The 27,801-nt window shown below is 43.5% G+C and overlaps 1 protein-coding gene across 1 annotated transcript; it reads right to left on the reverse strand.

The window, feature by feature from the left end:
* Positions 1 to 224: 224 nt before the first annotated feature.
* LOC308284423 (cdc42 effector protein 4-like) lies at positions 225 to 27,801 on the reverse strand. Its single transcript, XM_080725030.1, has 2 exons — positions 27,536 to 27,801; positions 225 to 3,675 (listed from the first exon to the last, which is right to left on the reverse strand). Exon 2 carries the CDS (start codon positions 3,534 to 3,536, stop codon positions 2,475 to 2,477), a length of 1,062 nt encoding a protein of 353 aa, XP_080581156.1. The 5' UTR covers positions 3,537 to 3,675; positions 27,536 to 27,801; the 3' UTR covers positions 225 to 2,474.

A 27,801-nucleotide genomic window follows, 5' to 3' on the forward strand; every position in this document is an offset into this window, starting at 1 on the left:
GAAAATACATATTATTTAGAATACAACACTGATGTTAGTGCTGTTAAAAGTCTATGAAATCTATGAATAAGCAATTTTGTACATTATGTAATGGTGAGCATCCCTACTTCATCTGTCTCTCAGCTAAGGGGTCCTGAAAAACATTGAGTGTACCAAAACATTACTCAATAGGAAGTACTGATGAAATGAGACTAACAAAAGATCACTAGGGAGTAGCATACAGATCATGTTCAGCGTCTCTTTTATTGAAAAATAGTTATTTTTGGATAATAAGGGAAAAGGATGTAAATATACATTATTCTTACTCAAATATACGAAATGCTAAGGCAGAATATACACAGCATCATACAGGGAAAGGACAACAGGAACTGCTGCACACACCACAACTTCCCATTCACATGTAACCGCAAATCACTGAACCATGGGAAGGCCTTTCGGTGAATATTTGGCTGCCGAAACATGTTGAGCAGCACAACGTATAGCCTAAAGAACTATTTAGTGTTTCAAACACTTGGGATATAAATATCCTGTCAGTGAAATTCATTGTTCTTTCAACAAGAGGCGACAGGAGTCTTAAAACAATATATCAATGTAACTTGCATGGCGTTTTTTCAACCTGAGAGGCAGTTTTAATGCTATTTCAACAATGATAAATCATAGCAAGGGGAGAGTGACCAGGATTTGACAGGCTCCTATAATGCTGAGCGCTATAAATCCATTTCTTTGTAGCTGGGAATTATTATTTGGCACGTCCGTCATTCTCTCGTATCAACAAGCTCTGATCTATAAAACTCCACCTCAGCACCACCAAGCATTTGTTTTTGAACATCAATCATCAATGCAAATGCATCCCTTTTTTTTCAAAACATTGCTTTTCTTTCCAAACAGACAAACATAAACCAATCAAAAGATAGGACGATAAAAAAGCAAGACATCGACATAAGACATTAGACACACACTGAATATTAGAGTCTGGTTTAACTGCTTGCAGCTGAACCGTTACGGTCTGACAAAATTCTAAAGCTATCCTCAATCAGAACGTATTATTATTCATTCTAAAGCTATCCTCCTCACATGTAGCGATGAGAACTTATTATTATTATTATTAGTTAATCTTTCGATTCTTTCCTTTTTTAATTCTTTGCAATTACGTTCTGCGATGGGCATTGAGTTGCACTTGATATGCTACATAAATAAAGTTTGATTGACAGATTGATTGATTGAACTGTATTCTAGCCACTTTTACACTGTACACAGTTCAGTTGCATCACTGCAGTTATGGCGATGAGTTCATCTTTTGCAAACAAGGAAGGAAGTGATTACCAGACGCTTGTCACGCTTCTCAGTTCCAACGTTATTGCAAAAAAACAAAAGATTAGCAAAGGCAATATACCTTAATTGACGTAAATCTTGACATTGTAAATTATATCTTCGCGATGACAGAGAGGAACTGTACTACACATTTTCATACAACTCGAGCCACTGACTACAGCCTGCCACTCTACACAGTTTGGTATACTCTACGCTATTCCTCTCTGGCTCCTTGGCAGAAAACCCCACGGTTTATAGTTTTACCGCAGGCCAATGCATCTCCATTACCTTTATGACCCTGCCACTCTAATTTACACAGAGCATTAGTCCGAGATGTGCTAAACCCTCACAGTGAAGTAAACAGAGGCACACACACATCTTGGCCTGTGCTCCACGGTCCAGCTTTAATGGCAGGAAGTGGTATCGGTTGAGTAGTGGCACACACACTCCCACAGAGTTTGTGTCAAGAGGAGAAATCATGTTATGTGCGTGACAGCGAATGTCTGGGACTCTTTAAGTAAGGCTGGTTTAAAAAAGAAGACACTCGACCCAGTTTGTTCTGACAAGACATCCGTTAAAGTCCCAACTTCCTGTTCGGTTCAGTTCAAGCCTAAAGATGCCGCGTCGCAGCAAGAAGAAAAGCGGCGGGGGGAAAGTGAGTTCAGAGCTGAGAACTTGGGAGTCAGATCAAGAGAAGGGAGGCAGTAGGCATGAGGTGAGAGAAGGGAGACAGAAGGCATGAGGTGAGCAGTACATGTTAAAAGTTAAGAAATGTGTCTCTTCCTTACAAAAATCTTTTTTCCCCCTCAACCCTCATCACTTGTGGAATGTTTCCATATTTCATAAACGACAGCTTCTCCAAGTTGGTTCAGTCAAGGTATTCAAAGGGACAGACCGTCCGACATAACAGAACGTAGTGTGAAAATGTAGAAGCTCAAGTAGTCACAGCATCTCTCTTTTCCTGCCCGGATGAAAAGCGCTCGCAAAACAGTTCAGATCCTCCACGCCGCCCCCTTCCCCGCGGGACGCGGCCGATTATTTCTGCTCCGACACGTACAATATATCCAAACAACATCAGAGGAGCCGCCAGCTCCGCATTAACTCTGTTCTTAAACGTCTCTGTCCCGTTTATTCTTTTCCCCCCAGGTAGCTCGGACAAAATCTCACACGCGAATCTCGTCGTCCTCCTCGTCCTCCATGAAGGAGGAAAAGTTGCTGTCTTCCTCCGGAGGGGCGCTGAAGGTGGCGCTGTCCGTGTCTCCGGCTCCGGTCTGGCTGCTCGGCTTCTCCTCCAGGGCGGCAGAACCGGAGCTGGACACGGAGCAGCTGTCCAGATGCTGCAGGTGCTTGGGCCGCGTCTCTGGGGTGTATTCTGGGGTGTAGGGGCCTCCGTCCTCGGGTTCTGCGTCCACGGAGCTGGCAGGACGCACGGAGGCCTCCGTCTGCTCTCCGTCCTCCTCCTTGTGTTCGTCGTTGTCCTCCTGTTCGTCGCCGTCGTCGTCGTCTCCGCCGACCTCCGCGCCGTCCGCTTCGTCTCCGTGGGTGCTGGGGAGCGGGGAGCCGTGGCCCTCGCTGCCCTTGCCCTCCTCGTAGCCCAGATCGTCGTCCTCCTTCTCCATCACGCCCAGGATGTCGCCCAGCATGGAGGGTCCCAGGTCGATGTGGAACGACATGACCGACTCGGCGTGCTTCATGCCGCGGCTGTAAAAAGGCACGCTCTCCGGGAGCTCCGTCAGCTCCCCGAAGCTCCTCTCGTGCAGCTCCAGGTAATGTGCGGCCGCCGCGCCGTTCGACGGCCTCCCTTCCGGCTCCGTGTGCAGCTTCAGCGGGCTGGACGACAGGCTCCTGGTCACCGCGCCGTCGCTGCGGTCCTCGTCGTTGAGGAACGGCAGCGACATGGCGTTCTTGACGTGGGCCAGCGGCCCGCCGGGGCCCGCCAGCGGCTCCTCGTCCACCCTGGTGACCGACTGGGAGCGCTTGCTGCTCCTGAAGGTGCGGGACAGCAGGCCGGGCCGCGGCGAGCGCGGAAAGGACGGGGACTCGCGGGGGGGCTCGCCGGAGCGTGTGCTGAGGAAGGAGGTGTCGCCGAAGGCGTCGCCGCTGCGGCCCACGTGCATGGTGTGGCGGAAGTCCCCCAGCGGAGCGCTGATCATCTCGCGGGTGAGGTCCATGCGCGAGCGGCGCTTGGTCTGCGACCCGGAGACCAGCTGCTTTAGGATGGGCATGGCTGCTGATGCGTTGTCACTGTACTCACGGAAAGAATCTGAGATCCAGCCGGACAGCACAAGGGAACGGCTCCCGACCCCTCAGTATCCTTGCTCCAGTCCCCGGAGACAACGGCCCTGATACTCACTTCCAGGCAGCCTGTCGAAGAGAAGAGAAACTGATATCAGATGACGAGGCAATTATACAGAAGCAGTTCACAGTGTATCAAATTTACATGTGCTTGCTGATTCACCCCGTGACTGAAAAGATGAAGACCGGGCACGGTGCAGGAGTTCAGAAAAATGAAAAGTGCACAACAAACGACAACAAAGCGTCTATCTGTGCGACCCATTTACTTTCAGTACAGCAGTCAAAACACTCCACAGAGGAAATGGAGCAGCCTGCCTGCCTCGTCCCCGGGCAAGGGAGACCTTGCACATTACAGCGTCAAACACACAACTAAAGAAACTTAACCCATTTAGGCCTAGAATTATTGAATGCTTTAGCTATTGAAAAATAGCAGATATACAAGCTCGCAGCGCGGCACCGAGTGCCGCGCTGTGAGCTTGTATATCTGCTATTTTTGAAAAAGTTGTGAAAATGTGTGCAAATCTTTGAATATATGTATTTTTAAAGCAAACGTTTGTAACTCAAATTTTGCTTCTGGGTGGTCCCTGGAACTAGATATTTTGAAATGGGGGTCCGTGGCCAAATAAATATCAGTTTGGGGGTCCTTCACATGAAAAGGTTTGAGAACCACTGACATAAGTAGTCTCTCAAGAACAGACTAACCGAGCTCCATTTAAGTGAAAATGACCTTTTCTTTGACGATGGCTGGCCAGATTGCTGACATAGAAACATAGGGTTTTCAAAAAATCTTAGAAGGATTCAAAAGACACTTCTAGAATCGTGTCAAAATTCAAAATGTCACGATTTTTCAAAAATAGCAGATCTACAAGCTCGCAGCGCGGCACTCGGTGCCGCGCTGTGAGCTTGTATATCAGCTATTTTTCAATAGTTAAAGCATAAAATAATGATACACAAAATGTGTACCCGTTCTGAATGGATTAAATCAATACAGAGATAAAACGTCCCTCAGGGACATGGAGTCCTTGAGTTTTAGCCAGCGCATCCATCTACTGTCCAACTTCCATACTGCAATACGAGCGCCTGTTTACTTCCACGAAGCCCTTCTCAGAATCTTAACTGTTCCGCTAATTGCGTGAGCTGAAGTCATCAATTATGCAACGCTGTAATGGCAAAGCCATCCGCCATCTCTGATGCGATGTGACAAGCTCAAAACTGCATTGGAGGAAAAAGAACTGTGGTGGAAGAAGTACTTAAGTAAAAGTAGCAACACCACAATAGTAAAACAGTGAAAGTAAGAGGCCTGTATAACATTTACCTTGAGTAAAAAGGTACAAAATTATTTGCATGTACCAATTAGTTAAGTACTCACATTTTTTCTACATTTCTCAAACCTTTCTACGAGATTACAAAGTGTTGTGATGCACAGCAATTGAGTGTATAGACAGACCACCCATTTCTGAAAAGCTATAACATAGGTCTTAAGTGGTTAATATATGTTTTGCAATAATAATCTAAATCTGCAAAGTAACTAAAGCTGTAAAATACCTGTAGTAGTGGAGTAAAAAGTACAATATTTGCCCCTGAGATATTGTAGAACGTATCGAAAAATAGAAATACTCAAGTACAGTAAAAGTACATCAAAATTATAGCCATTTAAGTCCAGTACTTGAGTAAATGTATTTGGTTGTCCTTCCATCACTGAAAAAAAAAAAGGAAAGAAATCACAGGGAAGAGGGAAGCACCACATGGCTGCTGGTTTAAGCTGCATTATAATTGAGCCAAAACACCAAACCACAGACCCAACATGAAACGCAGAGGAAATAGCAGAGTGCTGCCAGTGGCTTTCTGCTGCAAATCTCAACTCTTGACTGCACGGCATAAATAATTCCTAATTCACGCTCCGTTGTATGACCGTGTCGCTCGCTGAAAATAGCAAATCTACAAGCTAACGACGTGTGCGTGTATCTATTCTGCATCTAGCACGAGGCAAGACCCCAAAATCAAAAATTTTAACTCAAATCTTTGATTCTGGGGGTCCCTGGAACAAAATATTTTGAGATGGGGGCCAAGTACATATCATTTTGGGGTCCTTGACATCACGACAAAGTTTGAGAACCACTGATATAGCAATATTACGTTTTTCAGAAAACTGTCAGGATTTAGAAGACAGGTTCAGGTTCAGGTTCGGTTTATTAGTCAAATGCGTATCCATACAAGTACAGACAAACAATGAAATGCTTGTGCCAAGAGCACTCTCAGCCTTATTGCACACAAAACAATACGACAACAACAGGTCACCCAGGACAACCCAAAAAACAACAAAACAACCATACAGTGTGACATTTGTATGTCATGTCAAAATGATATGCATTTGGCTGCGGACCCCCATCTCAAATATTTTGTTCTGGCCTGGGGACCCCCAGAAGCAAAGATTTGAGTTAAAATGTTCACTCTGAATTTGGGTCTTGCCTTGCTCCCTCGATGCACTGTGAGCTTGTACATCGGCTATTTTCAGAGTATAAATCAGGCTTTAGAAACACCAAGTCCAGTCCAAAAAGAAGAAGAAGAAGAAAAAAAAAAGGTTATATTACGTAACCAGAGCAGAGAAGCAATAACTGTGTCTAGTGAATATACCATGTCATCGTTGTCGGGTGGAAACCTTGTATGTCCATCGTCCAAAGCCATTCCTTTTGTATCATTTAAAAAATGATTTAAACTAGTGAAAATAGCCGATCTACAAGCACACAACGCCTCGCACCGCAAGGCGTTGTGTGCTTGTAGATCAGCTGTTTTCACTAGTGCAGTGCGACAGTCTTGTATGAAGAAGCAGGGCTTTTACTTTACGAAAAAGCGAACCGATTTGAAACTTGGGAGATACGAGCTTTCTGCTGCAGGGACTACTGTATGTATAGTCCAGCCTACATCTCTTTCCTGGCCGCAGGTTTTGGAGGTCACGCCTCGGTGGAACTGGGACACGGACAGAAGACAGATGACTCAGCACCAGCCTCTCCTCCAGCAAGGACAGAGTAGCAGCTGATGATGATGCTGCATTTACTGCATCACTGGAACCCTGCAGTCCAGACAGCTCACACCCCAGTGGTGTGAAGTAACCAAGTAGATTTACTTAACCCTGGAAGACCCACTGTTGCAATATTACAACATATGATATGTAGCCTGCGAAGTTAGTTCAGGCAGGTATACTCGAGGGGGTACATTGCATTGCAGTTGTATAAGGACACTAATACACACTATTATGCCAGACCCTACGTCATTGGCCAACGTGGCAGTCATCTGATCATTTGCCGACTACTTAAGCCCGCCCAGTCTGTCATTCTCCCTGCTGCTCTTGCCCGGACTGTTGCTTGTGTTTGCTTGCCCCCAACGCCTCCCCAGCATCACCAGTAGGCTCTGCTAATTCTGTTCCCCATGGGGGGGTTGTTTATATATCTATATATCTCCCTGCTCATTATGGTTAATGATGATGTTCCTCTGTGCTGCTTGCTGCTGAGCAGGGAGAAAATTTAGCAGAGGCAAACGCCAAATACTCATTAATAATAAACATTGTTCAATATATCGTGAGTTACCGGACTGAATTGTATTTTATAAAAAAAAAAGGTTTAAATGGTTTAATTTTTGCTCCCCCTACCACCTAAAGATCACAATTGGATCCTATTGTTTAGTATTACAATGCCATTGGCCACGATATTTGCATAAAAATACCCCCCAGACGCTGACATTCACACAACTTCAAGATCTCTGGAGTCCATAGTATGGACGAACAACATCTCACTTTCTCACTCTCTTTTTTGGTGATCATTAGAATGTCTAGAACATGTACATATGTTATTATTGTGGAAAATATCCCCCATATGTAAATTAGAGCATGATTTATGATTTATGGCTATAAAACCTTACAAAAACATTTAAAAGAAAGTTCCAAAACACGTTTACCAGTGACATCATCATTAGGCGGATTTTCTTTAACAATGTGTTTTTCAAAAAATATTTAGATTTTTATTATCGCGAGAACAATGGATTTCATTATAGCATTGTAACTTTTCAGGAATAGAAAGCCTGCAGTTTCTATTAGCTTGGATTCCCCATCGATGATGTCACGGGTAGACAGGTTTCTGAACTGCCTAAAGCCCTCCTATGAGATACAGACCAAGAATGTGTTATTTTATCATGAACATTAGCGAGGAGTGAGGATCGATTATATGAAGATAGGTTGAAAAGTGGTGAAGTCGTCCTTTAAGTACTGGACTTACGTACAATTTTGAGGTATCTGTACTTGTATTTGAGCATTTCCAGTTTCCAGTACTTTTACTTCTACTACATCTCAGATCAAAATATTGTCCTTTTACTCCACTACAATTATTTGAACACTTTATTTACTAGTTACTTTGCAGATATGATGATTATATTATAAAACATACATTAATCCAGTTTAGCCCTATTTTATACCTAGGCTATTTGAAAACAGCCCATCTACAAGCTCACAATGCGTCGCATCACTTGTAGCTCTGCTATTTTCAAACATTTTGTACTTTAAGTGCATTTTGATGCCAACACTTTTGTACTTTTCCAGACTTTCACTTGTAACAGAGTATTTCTATACTGCATTATTGATACTTTTACAGATTAGTGCTTTTTCCCACAACTGCTAACACCTCTATCCAGGGCTGCTAGCTAGATGCTGCTGCTAGCACAACCTCGGGGCTAGAAGCACTGTGTGCACTGCAACACACACACACACACACACACACACACACACACACACACACACACACACACACACACACACACACACACACACACACACACACACACACACACACACACACACACACACACACACACACACACACACACACACACACACACACACACACACACACACACACACACACACACAGAGGGGACTTCTGTTACATGTTTGCACATGTGATTTAACCCCTGTAAATTGAATTATATTTGCGCAGCTTATGGGCACTTTAGATATTGGCACATTATCAATGCGCACTGTTGTATTCTGCACAGTCCTGTTTTTTTGAATGAGTACATTTTAACTTGTGTTTCCCGTCTTGTTGAGCTGGCATATTGGACCAGCCTGCACACGCACACACGAGCACACATTTTGTGTGTGTGTGTGTGTGTGTGTGTGTGTGTGTGCGCGCACACACACAAAATGCAATGTAAATATGCAGATACAATTCCAGTGTAGTGATGTATGAGGTACACAAGAAGGCAATGTCGTTCGTTAAAAACATGTAAAAGAGAACATTAAAAAGACAATAAAACCCATTTATCTATTTGTAACTCAAGAGTGTACAGTAAACATACATATAACCATTTGGTTAAATTTGCACAAACTCAGAGTTAAATTGGAACTGAGGACTTTCAGTCCGGTGAGCACAGCCTCATTGCGAATTAAGTGCAGCACTGAACCGACAGGGGGGAAAAAAAAGACACACACATACACACACACAGCTTGAGAGAAATGCTTATCGCGCCCTTTGCCACACACACCCCGGTCCAAGTCCTTTGTTTACGCACGTGCACCACTCGACCTGTACTTCACATTGCTCCCAGGCAAGACCTCATAAGATATTTATAAAGTCACTCTTCTGTCTACCGCCTCCCCCCAACACACACACACACCCCAGCTGAGCCTCTACTACACTTCCTGTCAGTGCTCTTACCTCGTCTTGGTTGCCGTGGCAACAAACTGCCGCTAGCGAGCAGCAGTCAGACAGCGTTTCCTGCCCGGAGGCTGCAGAAGGCATCAGGCTTCAGGCAAGCAGTCGTCTCATCATGCAACACACACGTACACACACACACACACACACACACACACACAGGGGTGTCGTACCAAATTCTGGGCCCTGGGTACAAGGATTCACTGCGGGCCCCCCATGAAGGTTCTTCATAGGGGGGTGCATGGGTGGGTTTAACCCATTTAGACTGGGAACGCGTTATTAGGCATTATTTTGTGCTTTAACTATTGAAAAATAGCAGATGTACAAGCTCGCAGCACGGCACAGATCTGCTATTTTTGAAAAATCACGTAAAAGTCTTTGAAAAACCTATGTTTCTATGTCAGTGCTCAGTGGTGCTCAAACTTTTTCATGTGAAGGACACCCAAAATGATATGTATTTGTCCACGGACCACCATCTCAAAATATTTCGTTCCAGCCCCCCCCCCCAGAAGCAAAATTTTAGTTACAAATGTCCGCTTAAAGAATACATATATATTCAAAGATTTGCACACATTTTCGCTGAGAGCTGTATATCTGTGAGCTTGTATATCTGCTATTTTTCAATAGCTAAAGTATAAAATAATTAAGGCCCTTGGGCCCTAGTAAATCAGTCCCACTCCCCCCCCATGTGACGCCCCTGTACACACTCACTTTCCAGAGCAGCCGGAGAAACGTTTTCTGTTTTATCCATCCTCGCACTCACTTTTCCATCATTCATTTGAAAAAATGTGTCTAATTGTGCTACTATGTTGTGGGTAGGATAATTCTCTTCAGGAAACATTTCCATGCCCAGGACCCCAAAACAGGCCTCCGTCCTCTATTGCGAAAACAGAAATGGCGGAAATAGCGGGATATAACCTTGCGGAAAATAACCTCACAATAAATATGTAGTGGTGGGATGCGCTGTGAGCTTGTAGAGCAGCCATTTTCACCATTTCGTATTTTTCAAGCATTTTTTGAAAATTATGCCCATTTTTTTTACCCACTTTAAAATAAAAGCCTATGGTGTAGGTAGGAATCGTAGCACATGCATATTCACTCTGATATTCAGGTGCAGGACAAACATAAGAGGTAAAACTAGAAATGCACTCTTGTCTGTCGAGGTGCCAACATGCGTCTTGTGCACAAGTAGGCCATACATGATGGCCTACCTGACACTTCCGGTTAACAGCAGACATACAAGCTCACGTCGCGTCGCAGATGCAACCGTTGTGAGTTTGTAGATCACACTCGGCTGCGACGCCGGAAATGCTGCTCGCCTTCTGCGCAATGCGCGATGGGATGTTGGAAAGTTGTGGATATACCAAACTCTGCTGACATCACCAGTGGCATCACCAGGAATGCTCCCTCATTGGCTGTTAATGATGACGTTGCAAAAAGAGATGCTGGTCCGTGATTGGGCTACGACCTTCAACAAGAGGAGACACTGACCGACATACATACATACATACATACCCAGCAGATTACAGTACTTGCGCGCTCTGCTTGCGCAAGTAATTATATAGATTTCATACACTGTTTGCTCCTACAGTTTATTGCAAGGATCATTGTTTCAACTGAAACGCTAACGTGCAGACATCATTACGTCTATCGTTACCTTCATGTCATTAACGTTGTGGTCTTGAAGTCTTTGCATCCAATATAGTAAAAGAATATCAAATCTATTTTCTTTCGGGCCGTTCTCTTCAGGTCACCACAGCGAATCATCTGCCTCCGTCTCACCCTGTCCTCTGCATCAGGGGTCTTCAACAGGGGGTCCTCAGAGTTACTAGAGGGGGTCCTCAAAATCTTTGTGTGATAGAAACGTATTCTCTATATTTTTTTTATATTAACCACTTGAACCCTAGCGTCCATATTCTGAGAACTTGAGCCAAAAATAGCAGATCTACAAGCTCACAACGCCTCGCAGCGCGAGGCGTGCTTGTAGATCGGCTATTTTCGGCAAAGAGGTTTGGTGGAGAGGGGGAAAAGAGCAGACTAAGTACAGAGTTAAAGATCAAGTTTATTAAGTATTGACGGTTCAAGTGGTTAAATATCTGAAAACACAAATTGACATGAATCCAAAATACACCGATACGCTGTCAAACAATGAAACTACCGGTATATGAGAAGGTTGTGGGGGTCCCTGCTTCATGTCTCTCTCAACTAAGGGGTCCTTGGCCTGAAAATGTTGAAGACCCCTGCTCTGCATCCATCTCACCCTGTCCTCTGCATCCTATTCTCTCACACCAACTAACATCATGTCCTTTCACTACATCCATACATCTCCTCTTTGTTCTTCCTCGAGGCCCCCTGGCCTGGCAGTTCCAACCGAAGGAAGTAAAAATGAATCTACAAATGCTGGTTGATTTCGCCTCGGGTCATAGTACAAAACAAAAATCCTCTGTGATCATTTAGAGCTCTTATTAGTGTCAGAAATGTGGACATACACGGGTTAAATGAACACAGAGAATGTTGCTTTGCTCTGTGTCTAGTGTGAAAACATTTCCATGACCTCCCTTTCCCTTACAGGCCAGGATGTTTGTACCACAGTGACATGTTTATTGTTGTAGGCTACAGGATCCGCTCCTAGGTTTTTATTGGAAATAACGAGGCAGAAAAAAAGAAAATCACAGCCGTAGACAAAAAAATGTGTTGATTCTGGGTGGCACAAAGAAAAATAAAGGGAAAAAAGAAAGAAAAGAGAACGTCGCATTTAAGAGGGGGAGAGGATCATATCCCGCCTCCTTCATTCCAACCCCAGAGCGCCAGGAAACAATCACTGGTATAAAAAGAAAAGTACAAGAATTTAACCCATTTTGGTCTAGAATTATTGAATGCTTTAACCAGTGAGAAATAGCAGATATACAAGCTCACAGAGTTTGTAGATCTGCTATTTTTGAAAAAGTTGTGAAAATGTGCAAATCTTTGAATATATTTATTTTCGAAGCCAACGTTTGTAACTCAAATTTTGCTACTGGGGGGTCCCTGGAACTTGGGCCAAATAAATATCATTTTGGGGGTCCTTCACATGAAAATGTTTGAGAACCAATGACATAGTAGTCTCTCAAGAACAGACTAACTGAGCTCCAGTTAAGTGAAAAGGACCTTTTCTTTGACAATGGCTAAGACAGATTGCTGACATAGAAACACAGGTTTTTCAAAAAACCTGGAGGATTCAAAAGACACTTATAGAATCGGGTCAAAATTCTAATTTTCAAGATTTTTCAAAAATAGCAGATCTACAAGCTCGCAGCGCAGCACTCGGTGCCGCGCTGTGAGCTTGTATATCTGCTATTTTTCAAAAGTTAAAGCATAAAATAATGATACACAATACTGTGTACCCGTTCTAAATGGGTTTTAACATGACAAAATAAAAGCTTAGTGGGACTCAGCTGTGGTACAAGGATGCAGACATTTTGCAACAGACCAGACTGCTTTGTTCTTTTAGTTCAGCAACAAACCAGAACCAGGAAACTGCTGCAACCACAGCTCCTTTCAGCCTGATTTACTGTACATGGTAGTACTTAGTAGTCGCAGTGGTGGAAAAAGTACACACATTCTTTACGTAAGTAAAAGTATCAATACTGCAGCGTAGATGTACTCTGTTGCAAGTAAAAGTCCAGTATTCAAAATGTACTTGAATAAAAGTAGGAAAGTATTGGCATCAAAAAGTACTTAAAGTACCAAAAGTTAAAGTACAATATGTTTGAAAATACCAGATCTACAAGATCACAACGTGTCTCATCGCAGCGCGTTGTGAGCTTGTAGATCGGCTATTTTCAAATATCCTAGGTATAAAATAGGGCTGGTTTATGTATGTTTTATAATCGTATAATTTATACCTGCAAAGTAACTAGTAACTAAAGTTTTCAAATAAATGTAGTGGAGTAAAAGTACAATATTTGCATCTGAGATGTAGTGGAGTAGAAGTATTGGAAATTGATAATACTCAAGTACAAATACCACAACATTGTACTTAAGTACAGTACTTAAGTAAATGTACTTAGTTACTTTACACCACTGCTTAGTCGTGCGACTGCATCTAGGGTCGTCACGGTCATGACATTTTACTTGGCGATTAATTGTCACACAAATAATTGTGATTGACGATTTAATTGTGTTTTTGGCAGTCAACATTGGAACATTATGAATAAACATTACATTTCCGTTTGACTTTTAGGCTTTGTAAACAAAACTTACACAGAGCAGATATGACAAATAACCAAAATATACAAAGAAATTACATAATGACATTTAATAACGTAATAATTCTTTCAAAACAAACTAAAACTAGCGGAAATCTAAGTCTACATCTACAAGCGTACGTGTTGCGAACCGTTGTAAGCTTGCAAAGCAGCCATTTCCGCTAGCTTTTGAAAATATTTGAAAAAGCATGAACATTTTTCAACAAGCGATTATGACGATTAAGCAATCTAATAATTGCAACTAGGCGATTATTGTGTAATAATTGTGATGGGCCCATCGGTGTCCTGTACCAAAATGTGCTGCTCTATTCTACTAGCATCGTGAGCTTGTTAGATCTGCTTGTCAAGATGTCATCATTGGCACATCGTTATAAATAAATTAGGCATTATGCTTTTATCAAACACCATAACACTTATATTTATAGCATCAGTGTGTGTGTGTGTGTGCTGTATCTGTCTGCATGTGTGCAATGCAAAACGTGGACATATTTATAGCAGTGTGTGTGTGCCGTGTGTGTCTGCATGTGTGCAATGCATGCAGAAAGCGGACAGCGGGCCTGAGAAGGCAGCAGTTAGCGTGGGAACCACAGGGTCACCACGGGGGGATGACTTTATAAACAGGGCTCTCACAACAACATCCATGTCAGCCTGCCTGCAACGCAGCACGCTGGGAGGGACAGACAGACAGACAGTCAGACAGAAAGTAGAGCTGTCACGATTACACATTTGTTTTTGGCATTGAAAACTGGAACATATGAATACAAGCTTAATTTCTGTCTGCCATTTAAGCTTCATAATCAAACTGCAAAGGGCAGATTACTGACATATTTCATAATGTCATACTTTTCTTGAAAATAGCGGAAATAGCTGCTATTTCTGCTATTCTTCACATTTTTCCAACATGGAAACTATGTAATAATTGTGACAAGCCTAAGGACGGGTGGATGGATGGGGGTCAAAAGACGGGAGAAAGTGGAGAAGCTCTCACAACCGAAGACGCAGTTTTAGTACTGAATGATTCATGCAGGGTGTCAGGCGTCACAACTGACCATCTTTGAAAATAGATGTGGTATTTCTCAACCTTAGTGCAAACGGAGTATGTGCACATGCATATACATACACACACACACACACACACACACACACACACACACAGTGCCATACCACAGACTTGGAGCCATTCCACACATCATGGCTAATACTGCTACACACCCCTGACATCTGGTTAGGAGAACAGCATTCCAGCCTGTTTTCCCAAATGTATTTCATGCCCTGGGAACATAATGTTAGTTCTGTTTTTAGATCACGTTACGCCATTATCAATATATATAGCCCTAGACTAAATCTGACTCAACTGCTATATGTTTATGGGCAAACTTTATGGGGAGCAGATACACACCCAAAACCTTGGGAGGCAAACCCCAGAGAAAACACTCCCAGGAAGGGAGCGAAAATCTGCATTGGCTTCTTTTACTTCCACCAAGTGGAAAGACATCCCACAATAACCGCTAGACCAGGACCTAAATGCCTTCACTACTGGAGAGGAATTTCGTTAACTCAGAAGGGAATTCCTCAGACGAACAGCCGTCCCAAAGGAAACAAACGCTGGGATGAGAGTCGTACGTTGAAAATTAAACGGCATGCCGGTTCGCGTTTTCACAACTCGATATCGTCGGTGTCAGGTGAAAACCTTACATGTCCAAAACGGTTGGTTTTGCATTTATCATTTTAAAAATGATTTAAACTAGTGAAAACAGATGATCTACAAGCACACAACGCCTCGCACCACTACTTTTGTGCGATGGCCTTGTATGGTGAAGCAGGGCTTTACTTTGTGAAAGAACGTACAAATTTGAAACTTGGGAGATACAAGGTTTCTACGCGACAACGACGATATCTAAAACCCAACTTCAGAAGACTATGATTATTATGACAAAGACGAACAACCCCAATTAACATCCAAAAAGGAAATAATGACCCTTTTAATTGGCACACCTTTTTCCACTTCCTCCTCGCCATGCTTAATGCTTACACATGGCCAGTTAATGATCTCACGCGCACACACACACCTCGAGGATGACGAATGGACCATTCCCCTAATTGAGCACTGCCATTAAGGCTACTTCCTTGATGATCAATTGCTCTGCTGTCTGGTCCTTTGTCCCGGCGACAGTGGTCCACTGCAGTGGCAGAGTCTGTCCTATTTGGAGCCGCTGACCTAAATGAAGAATGACCTGAGGGAGGAAGAAGGGAGAGAGAGAGAGAGAGACGGGGGAGGGGAGGGCCACTTAAGACCCAAATGTTCCCTGCAAAGCCTCTAAAAACCAAGATGGCGGCCACTTTTCTGGCATCTCCCTTCGTCTCTGGTGCGTGTAACAAAACAACATCCCGGTTCCAACAATGGAACAAGGGCGGAGCGCTTGTTTTCGGCGGAGATGACGGAGGCGCGCCGGCGTTATATTATAAACACAATCTGATCTAGCTATAACAACAATTGTGACATAGGCTATTTATTATAATCACTAATTCACTATGAAGTGTCTTTAATTATAATTAAAGTAAAATCACACCCGTGTGAACTGAGCGGTGGTTTACCCCGCCCCCCCCCCCCCTTCCCCCCTGTGTGTGTGTGTGTGTGTGTGTGTGTGTGTGTGTGTGTGTGTGTGTGTGTGTGTGTGTGTGTGTGTGTGTGTGTGTGTGTGTGTGTGTGTGTGTGTGTGCGTGCGTGTGTGTGTGTGTGCCTGGTCTGGCCTGGCCTGAACAACAGTGCCCCTCCCTTAACATGTGTGGTCATAAAAGGTACTGCAGGCCTGCAGGCTACATACAGACACACACGCACACACACACACGCACACACACACACACACACGCATACACACACTGCCACGTATAGGAGACGGTGTAACCACCGCTCAAAAATAGTCAAATAAACAACGACAAATTGTTCTGCCCACAACCTTATCAAACAAAAATGCCTAAACTACTGTAAATGTAGGTCTATTATAACTATGATGATGGTTCTTGTCAGTCCCAATTATTAAGTAGAATACTTGACCTTATAAATATAGAATGTTTATAATGTGTTATGGTTATTTATTGTGTTATATGTTATGAAACATCGCATCATGTAGGCCTATTATATTACCTATAACCTATACACAAGCTCTCGGCACCTCCGCGCGGTACAGGCAAACACAACAGAGCGCTCCCTACCTCCGGTTCAGCCAATCACAAGCTTCCACTGCTGGAAGCGGGATGTTGCTTTGATACACACGTCTCTGGTCCCCCGAGGTTCTCTATAACCTTGTAAGGTTATAGGATTTAGGACGTGGGTCGTGGCGATGACAACATTACAAAAGAAAAGGGTTGGGAATTACCTTGTTCTTTGCTGGAAAATCTATTTATAAACATGTTACGCTGATGGTACAAGACACACACACACTGTTGTTCAGAGATCACACAGACAAACACACAGTCACACGTGCACAGTAATTAAGCAGACAAATGGCCTCTGGTAGATAGCTATCTGCCATCCAAGTCACTTAGCAGGGCTGAACATCTCATTTAGAGAAGAACAGCCCAAGGACAAGCAGTGGAAATCACATTATCTCTCAATCACACAGACAGGGAACAACAGAGCGGATGCAAACACTGCGCTCTGAGATAAATATACGGCAACGAGTAGGGAAATTTAGCATAATAAAGCACTTACAAATATAGCATACTGATACGTCAAACAATACTTGGATTACGCCTCTGCTAAAATGGCTAATTTAGAATATAAAAAGATTCGTCAGATTCTGATCTGATTCCAGGGGCACTCCACAGTTCTCTGACAAGATAGAATTACCCTTTATACCTAGCTCAGGGTTTTTCTTGGGTCCCAGGGTGCCTCGGAATACTTGTAGGATAATATTTGACTTTGTAAAACCTGTTGCACTGCACTTGGTGCGTCCTTTTTGGAGCGGTGAAAGCGCTCCCAATAGACAGGTATGTCCGTGGGTATGTGGGTGGCTGGCTGGCCGTGTCCGTCCGTAGCCTGGCAATACCTTGAGTGGCCACACACAACACACTAGTTAAAGGAGGGGCGCTGTTTGTGCAGGCCAGGCACACTCACCACTCACTCACACGCGCACGCAACACACACACACACACACACACACACACACACACAGGGTATAGCTGTTCAGATTCACCGCTCCACTTCGAACGAGGTTTGATTTTTTCAGTCTACATCAAATCTCTTCCACAAAAATAGCAGATCTGCAAGCTTGTAGATCGGCTATTTTTGGCGAATGTTTTCCTCTCACAATAGGGATGCTGGGGTAAAACGTCAAGTAGAAAGTCCTAATGGAAATGGAGTTTTCCTTGTGACTTACTTTATCTTAGGGGGAAAGATTTACATATTTACACGCCATACTGTAATGACATAAATATGAAGTTTCTATAAAGTATCATTCAGGGGTGCCTTGGATGAAAAGGTTATTTGCAGGGGTGACCCGAGAAAAAAAGGAAAAAAAAGTTTGAAAACCACTGACCTAGCTGACGGGGGTCCCCAAGGGCTTAATGTTTGGTCTGCCCCCTTCCCCCAAATCTCTTCAGCTTGTGAACTTGCTATCTTTGCAGATTGTTCGGCCCAGAATAGGCACGCTAGGGTTCATGTGGTTAATGATACGATGGGAAAAATACCCTCATCCTGACAAACCGACGGTGTGTAAACTGAACTTGTTGACCCCGCCCCCTTCTCACACCTCATCCCGGTGTGTGTGTGTGTGTGTATTGCGTAGCCATCCTGCTGTGAACGCCACATTAACAGTGTCGCTGCTGTCTGTGCTCATACATGGCGAGTCAGTGTGAGGTCATCTGCTGCCATGCTATAGGTGTGTCACACCTCACCCGCTGGGAACACGGCTTGAGCTTGAATGGAGAGCCTCGTGATCAAAGCAAAGTAGGTATTTGGAGCACCTCTGCTAAATTAAATACCTTAACAAAAAAAGGAGACCTTCTGGCATGTTTAGATTTATTAAACCACATTACTGTGCTGACCGTTTCCCAAAGCATATATATACCCTGCAAGGTTTGGTTTGATTTACGAGGAAGCCGTTGAATGAATTCCATTTATTTCAGTGCATGGCATGCACATCTAGTCGCAGAGACTTGAAACTAAATAACATTTATAATTTATAATCATCATCATTGTCCCAGTTATGTTATCATTGCATAGTGCATACTAATGCATTTTAACCCATTTAGAACGGGTACACATTTTGTGTATCAGTATTTTATGCTTTAACTATTGAAAAATAGCAGATATACAAGCTCACAGCGCGGCACCGAGTGCCGCGCTGCGAGCTTGTAGATCTGCTATTTTAGAAAAATCGTGAAAATTTGAATTTTGACACGATTCTATAAGTGTCTTTTGAATCCTTCTAAGGTTTTTTTTTTTTTTTAAACCCTTTGTTTCTATGTCAGCAATCTGGCTAGCCATCGACAAAGAAAAGGTCCTTTTCACTTAACTGGAGCTCAGTTAGTCTGTTCTTGAGAGACTACTATGTCAGTGGTTCTCAAACCTTTTCATGTGAAGGCCACGTTAAAGGTTAAAGCGGATAGATTCGAGAAGTCCAGAGCTGAAAATAGTCTGTTTAAAATCTGACTATAGTCAGTCATTTACTCACGAATGAAACTCAATTAACCATGACTTCTTTGCCAGTTAAGTTACTTAACGTCCAGACGTTGCAGTTATCGCTCCCAGTTGGGACAGGAGACAGTAGACTTAGCTTAAGGGCTGTAGCTTTAAACATGAATGAAGCCTTGTGTGTCCCTATTCTGGGCAAGTCATAAGCGAAAATTTGACGAAAATAAAATAGCAGAACTACAACCTTGCAAATAGTGACGCGTCATTCATGAGTGATCCGTTCATAAGAACGAATCACAAGAATGAATAGTGAATGATTCATGCATTTCCTTAAACTGTTATGTTCACGCTTTCGTTCATACACAGGACGGGAGGGCGAGCTGTACGTGCGACATAATAAAAACGCTCCTGTCCATCTGTGTGTGTGTGTTTGTCCGTGCGAATGCCAGAGCAGAACCTCTGCGCCCACATTTTTCCCATAAGCCTGATATAACGCCACTAGGAGGCCAATTTTTGCAAAATATATTACTCATACTTTTTGTCCAAAGATCATGCACATGATTTTCTATAGTCATGTGATCAGGACGGATCTGTCTTGTTTTTCATGTTCCGTCCCGATTGATTGGCTTTGCAGGAGTGGTCGGTTTTGGACAAAATGCCTCAAATCATGAAGGCAGTGTCTGATTGTCGTGAAACACACACACACACATTCCCATTTGGCCCTGGGAAGAAATGTCATTTTTCAATTCTGCCTCATTGTGGCGCTATAACAGCCCTATTCATGTTTTGGCCTATAACTTTTGAATCGTAGGTTATGCAATGAAAGTTCTTACGAGGTCATGCAATCAAAGGATTACTTTGTTTATAAGGAACTCCCCAAATAAGACACGTCCATTTCCACAAGTTTTCTGACTTTGTTGTGTCCTTTGCAAAACATAGTTTTTGTTACTTTGACTGTACTACCTACATATACTGTTAATAATCATGTTAATAAAGTATTCAATCAAAAGTACAACAAGCAGCGACACCTCAGGTCAGGTATAGAAGGTTAAGTAGATAATGGTAAGGAGCTCGAACTGAGAGAACAAACTCATTCATTCAAGTCATTCATTCAGGTTTATGTATGGTCAGGCCTGAGTGACGCTGGAAAATTAACTTCTGCTCTACTGAGTTATAACTCGAGACGTGGGTAAGTCAATCTACAGTAATTATCCATGGGGGGACAGCATTTCAAACTACATTATCAAATGATTAGTCTGTACCGCCGCCACCGTAATAAACAACAACAGCCCAGCTATCGCATGCACTTCCATTAGCCGGCTCCTCTGTAGACTAGGGCACACTGAACACAGAGAGGAGCTTTCAAAAGACACCGACAGCCAATGAGATGAGATCAGTCAGAGAACAGGCCTGAAGCTAGTCAGCTAGATGCGTACAGCTGACCTTTCATACCAGAGGAGACAACATGACTCTCTCTCCCTCTCATGTTTACAGCCTCCACTGCCCCTGGACACAACAACATCTTTTCTGTGTCTTTCATCTTTTCCATTTTATTGTACAGGGAGGGAAAGATTTAACACCATCATGTGGTTATAACAGTTTGGTCTTACACAACAAAAAATCAGATGTACAGTGGTTTCCTCGCCTGCAAGTGGCAAAGGGGGGAGGGGATCCGAGAAAAATATGTGTTAAATAGCTCTATATTCTGATAGTACTCATTGGTATATACTATATAGTGTTAGTTCAGTAACAAGAGTCTCCTTGTCTCCCCATCTCTTTAGTAAACAGAAAACACACTTTCGGCTCAGGATACCAATTTCATCCAATCAGGAGAGAGAACGCAGACAGGATACACAAATTAATTTGGAAGTGATGACACAATTAACACTATACATTGTAAGCTGATAAATGGGTACCCTCCTCCTGACTGGCTGAAAATGTGCAACCCACCTGAAAAAGTATTTTCTGCTTATGAGAGAGCTTAAGAGACCCCTGTTACTGAACAAACACTATAGCAAAGTAACAATGATTACTATCAGAATATAGTGCCTTCGCCATTTAACAAAAATACTTTTTGTTTTCACCAAAAAATATCACTTAACGTACCTTTAATAGTAAAATCAGGCCGTTAATAAAAGAGGGAAAACATTGTAAAGTAAAAAAGGGGAGTGGACGGAACAATATTCAGTACTGCCAGTTGAGCCAGAATAGCAGCCAATGACCTTTGGGACACCGATCAATGACCTGGCTGCTGTACTGTTCTCACTGAACTGTGTGCCGTTCTAATCAAACATACCAGGTGTATGCCAGGTCAAGCATTCTGTGTGTGGAGATCATAAAACAATCACATATCTACTGAAGAATAATGCCTATCAGAAACAAACTTTCTCCATTCTGCTCGACACTATAGGGGCCTTTTCCGCCGGAAAAGAACCGGTTCTGGTTCTTTCTCCCGCCTATGGGATGAACCAGAGGTGTGCTTTTCCACCAAGAACCAGAGTTGGTTCAGAACTGTAAAAGTTGGTTCTGAACGGAAACCACAGAATCCTTGGTTCCTCTGGTTCAATCATGGTTCAATCTGGTGGAAACGCAAGCCGGTTCGCAAGAACGAACCAAGGTTCCAAGAAAGTTGAACCGGCACTGGTTCTGGAACCAAGGTTCTTTTGATGGAAAAGGCCCCTATGTGACACGATCTTTATTCTTTATCACAACGAATTCTACAAACGTACTGTCTAAATGCCAGTCCGTGTGACTCCGCAGCGACATTCAAATGGAAACTTCTACCACACAGCCCCAACACTATGGAAGACGTCGGGATCTAAATGTAAACAGGAGAGGTCACAAGGAGGCACGCCGCACTACCCTGGTATATATAGAGGGGTTTAGCACACCAACAGCTAAATTAGCACAGTCGAGGTCAACGCTGAGAAACATAATACCAGAGCAGCTACTTAGTATTACACTTGGACATCTACAGAGGGTCAGATCAGGTGAAATCCAGTGTTTTCAGACATTTCTGCTCGGACGCGCAAGGTCGAGAGGCCACCTCCAGGTCACTAGCTGAGCTAATTGGTCCGAAATGTTCAGAGAAAACGATCCAAGCTCTCTCTTCGGCCATGCATGCAGGCACCCAGTGCTACAAGAATGTGCCTAATCGCCCCTCACATGAGACGCCGGCCACCCAATTTGGGCAATTTAGCGTATTGCTTGCATGCGCGTCATGAACGTGCGTGTACATGCATGCAGCCGCCATAAACGTAATTGACCTGGGCGTGCTGTGTGTAAGAAGTGTGTCTGCGTGTTGGGGACAGCATGACCACAGGAAGGGCAGGGGCAGGCGTGAACTGCTGAACCCACCCATCCAGGGGCGTCAATTGGGTATGGCAGGGGTATGCAGCTGCCATACCCTGGGTCCAGGGGGGAAAATAAAAGTTACTTTTAAATATAAATCCATGAATGTCTCTTTGTCTATCTGCGCTGGGTATTATGTTGTTAAATTACAGTAAAATAACTACAAATGCAACATTTAACATAATGGTCACTTTAACAAGGTATTATATAATTATATTCTCCACACTTGTGATTGACAAAAGTCGTTTTTTTTTCAGACATTGTGAAAATAGCTGATCTACATGCTCACAACGCCTCGCAGTAGATCTGCTATTTTCACAATAGAACCGTGTTATCCAAAATGTAATGCCTGTTTTCCACGAGGACACCCATCTTTGCCATACCCTAGCTTTTACTGAACTGACGCCACTGCACCCATCTCTCTGGAATCTACCCCGCCTGCCCTTCCTGGCCATTCACAACATAAACAACTCCCCATCATACTGCATTACATGGGCTAACCAAACAAACAGCTCATATCTCCATCAACAGCACAGTTTTAATAATGCACAGAGACGGGCCACTGCGCCGACTGTGTTTTCAACATCAGGTACATCTGCTGTGGATCAGTGCAGGGACTAAATTATTAATTGAATATGAAGTTTAGTAATCAAACAGGGATGCACCATCTGAAATGGTTCTGATACTGATATTCCAAGTTTATTTCATTCAACAGTTGGAACTTGCAGACTATAATCTACAACAGGGTCTTCAACAGGGGTGCCGGGACCCCTAGGGTGTCCCCAGAGTTACTACAGGGGGTCCTCCAAATCTTTGTGATAGAAACCTTTTTTTTCTCCTTTTTAAATTAACCACTTGAACCCTAGCGTCCAATGCCGTCCATATTCTGGGAACTTTAGCCAAAAATAGCAGATCTACAAGCTTACAGCGCCTCACGCTGCGAAGTGTTGTGAGCTTGTAGATCGGCTATTTTTGGCAAAGAGCTTTGGAGTAGAGGGGAAAAAGAGCAGACTAAGTACAGAGTGAAAGGGTCAAGTTTATTAAGAATTGACGGTTCAAGTGGTTAAAAATCTGAAAACACAAATTGACATGAATCCAAAAGATTGTTCTGTCAAACAATGAAACTATATGGAATCTATGAACAGGTTGTGGGGGTCCCTGCTTCATCTCTCTCTCAACTAAGTGGTCCTCCTTGGCCTGAAAATGTTGAAGACCCCTGATCTACAACATCTCCAAAATGTGAACACGAAGTGAGCCCCCCGCACCCACACACAGGTAGCCCATCGTTGAGTCACTGTCGAGATGGTAAAATCCCCGTGCGAGTTCGTCATGGCCCCAAGCCCAGGTGCGCCTGCTGATGCTCACACCCTGGGCAGTCTGTTTAGAGAAGTGTGTCCAGGTGTCTTCTAGGAACTCAAACCACCACAGCAATAGATTGAGTTTGCGCTTTAAAAAAAATGCTCTGGAGGAAACCTGTCCCCGCGTTCCTCAACGGAAAGAATGTGGTAAATTATACGATCCACAGAAACTTGCTTTAAAGCGCTGGAGAGTGCCATAATTATAGTCCTGGAACACATGAGAAGAAGCAGAGGCATCAACACACGCTGAAAGGATAGAGAGGAGACGACAGGCCCATCACTCTGGACAACCACCAAACAGTCCAGGACTTGTTTGTCAAATAAAAACGAGTCCAGAGTGTTAATTTAACTGTAAAAGTGTACAAATTTACACGTGTTACACTTTAAGAGTTAAATTAACAGTCTTTGTTAAGTCTTGATTTTACTGCATAGTACAGTAGCAGGCTAGCAGCTGAAGTCCAACAAACTCACGTTGAAATGAAGCCTATCTAACATATCGTCGTTGTCGGGTGAAAACCTTGTATGTCCAAAACTGTTTGTTTTGTATTTATCGTTTTTAAAATGATTTAGACTAGTGAAAACTGCCGATCTACAAGCACACAACGCCTCTCACCGCGAGGCGTTGTGTGCTTGCAGATCGGCTGTTTTCACTACTTTTGTGCGACAGCCTTGTATGATGAAGCAGGGCTTTACTTGGTGAAAAAACGTAACAAACTTGAAACTTGGAGATACAAGGTTTCTGCCTGACAGTGACGATATCTGTGTCTACTTCATTCAGGCATGCAATTGTCAGCTTAATCCAAAGTAAACACAACAGGATACTTGGGAGTGCAAAAAGGGGACTTGCAGTACTTTTCCAGATTCTATAAAAGGAGGCGTAGATCAGACTGTCATTTCAGACCATTTAACTTTGTGTTGCTAAAATGTTCTAAATTGCGTGGTTCTTTCACTGCCCAGAGCTGGGCCGATATCAGCTCCATCTGCATATTCGGAAACCAAGTGACAGGGAAAATGGGAGGGCAATGCTGCTGAATAAACATTTCCTGCAGCCCGTGGTACAAATCCCAGCATGCTCGGGACAGGGTGCAATGCAGCACGTTGGTTTAGACTCGAAAACAATGCCAGCACACAAAGAGCCCAGGAACAAACACAGCATTCACACACACTGACATACGAGACACCCTTGGAATTCAATGTTGGGACAACACAGGGGGTTATATAAAGTTTTGCGGTATTGAACTAATGAGCAGCAGCTCAAAGGTTGGCCACTAATACGTAAACTAACCAGCTAAGCTCACAGAGAGAGAGTGCTTTTTTCACATGACTAGCAAATTGCCACGGGAAGGGATTTTTACACTACTATTTGCAGGCTTTGAGCAGTAAATATGTTTATTATGCACATTCTTCCAGTGAACATGTCATCTAGCATTCACTGTCACTGTCCTCAGACACATTCCACGGTGGAAAAAAATAATAACAGTTTATAGATATCGGAATTTCCTGGAATGTGAGGGGCTGGAAGGAACACACACTGTGTCCTATGTGAGCATACAACTCATGGACATGTTCAAACATGGATGAATGACCGTACACACACAACAACCACAAATAGCACACTAAAGTGGCAAGAGGGATGGAAAGACACTGATTATCCCTAAAATAAAAGCCCAACTGCAACCAAAAACATTCACTTTCTGGCCCTCGACTGACCTCCAAGTAGGTTGCTGCTGCACACAAGAGTACTTGGCACAATTTCAAATGCAGAGAAACAGAGGGGGGAAACAAAGATGTCTTTACCTTCAGGCGGACAAGAAATATCTCTTGCAGGCAGCCCATTAGATAGTTTGTAATCTAAGAAGACAGGTGAAGTGAAGGTGAAGCGAATATAACCCGTGTAGACTGGTTAAACCAGTGTTTCTCAAACTTTGACATTTCAAGGTCTCCCCTTAACTCTGACAGTGTACAAATGGACCCATTAGGGTCCACTTGGTTCCATTTGTACACTGTCAGAGTTAAGGCCCATTCCCAAAAAAATCTCTTTCTCCAGATATTTTTCCATTCAAAGTGGATGGTAGATACAGATAAAAAAAATATTTGCCACAGATAAAAGTATCTGTGGCAAATATCTGTGGTAGATATTTTTTTTTATCTGTATCTACCATCCACTTTGAATGGAAAAATATCTGGAGAAAGAGATTTTTTGTTATCTGGTCCAGTGGGAATGGGCCTTTAAACTGTGTCATCTGTGTTTTAGAAAGACTTTTAGCAAAGAGACACACTAGGCCGCCCTAAATCTTCCTAAAATCAATTGGCTGACAGCAGGTCAGCTCAAACCTCTTAGGTATGACGGCTTGACATCTCGTAAAGCTCTGTGAGTGTCACTCACAGATAAGACACAGGTCACAGGTCGCATTTTAGACACCTGAATACAAAGACAGGTAATTCACTCTCTTCAGAAAAAGACAGACCACTGATAACAGATTCCAATATCCGGTTCTGTCAACAACTGCCTGATGAGCTCCTATCAAGAGTAGCAGGGGACTGGCCTGGTGGGGGGGCCCACAGACAAACCCGGTGCCCATAATGCCTCAGTCAGTCAATGAGCTCATCCTCAGATGCCATGGTGACACCGATGCCAAGCAAAATGAACAGTGTTGCCAAGCCAACAGGCTCTGGGAACTGGGGGTTAATGAACTGGACAAACGGGACACACAGTCATGCAGGGGCCAGTCAGCACACAAGCACCAGTGGACACTTGCCCAGAGGAGTTTGTGTTAAAATAGAGAAAATGTGTTCTATAACCAGTGTTGAGGAGTGATTATCACTGTCTCTCTAAACTAAACACATCACTATTTAGAAAGACAGTGAGAGCAGAGAGAGAGAGAGAGAGAGAGAGAGAGAGAGAGAGAGAGAGAGAGAGAGAGAGAGAGAGAGAGGGAGAGAGGGAGAGAAGAGATTATTGAGAAAGTTAGAGAGAATTTTAAGTGGCCTCACATCCCATAAACATAAACTAACGTCACAGTGAGCAGACCACATCCGGAGTGGAATGTACCTTACCAAAATGACTGGAGTTTAACTTGACAGTTTTACACAGCTAGAAGAATTGTTACAAGAAATTGTATACAGATTAGCACACATTGAGCACAAGTTTAGCTGGAATAAGACCAGCTACAAACCTCACACACAGTAAGCTCTGCTGCCTGCCAACCAACACTGAAGGTGAGGTGCGACTTTTGGCTAATAGCTTTTTGCAGAATGCAGACAGGCCAGCATTCTATTAATTCCCATAATATAATATACAGTAATTGAGTATCAATGCAAAATTCCTAGCACCCCGTTCAATGCTATAGCCACGTTATTATCGAAAGATTTGATTATGCCATTTCTCCATTATAATGCCCCGTGCATGCAGACCTGGGTGGGTCAGTGCCAGAGACAGAGGAACAATAAGTAGCACAGATCATCACAAAAGCGTCAGCTGCCGTGCGTGCATCGCATCATGCATGGGCGTCCAAAATCACTCCAACAGAGGCAGAATTTCAAGGAGAACGTTTGAGGCAGAAGTTGGTTGAGGACAACGTGCTTGATTAGCGATAGTGTGAAGTAATCCACTATGAAACCAGTGTTATAATAACTCACCGTGTATCCCATTCACAGAAGCCGGGGGGAGGTGTTCCACTTTAAAGGGGCAAGGAGTAGTGTGGCTTCCCCAGGTTCACAACAATGAGGATGCGTTCATCAAAGCGCGGAGGCGCGGACGTATTGATGGACGGATGAATAACATAAGTTCCAATCACAAAAAGGTGGCCTCGGTTCTGCACTCGCGAATAAAAGATGCGCTTTCACAGAACGGCTACAGTTGCAGTGTGTCTCTCCGCATCCTCTCCTCCGTGGCGATGCTGCTG

The sequence above is a fragment of the Nannobrachium achirus genome, assembly GCF_963921795.1.
Source record: "Nannobrachium achirus genome assembly, chromosome: 4".
In the NCBI taxonomy this organism is placed as follows: Eukaryota; Metazoa; Chordata; class Actinopteri; order Myctophiformes; family Myctophidae; genus Nannobrachium; species Nannobrachium achirus.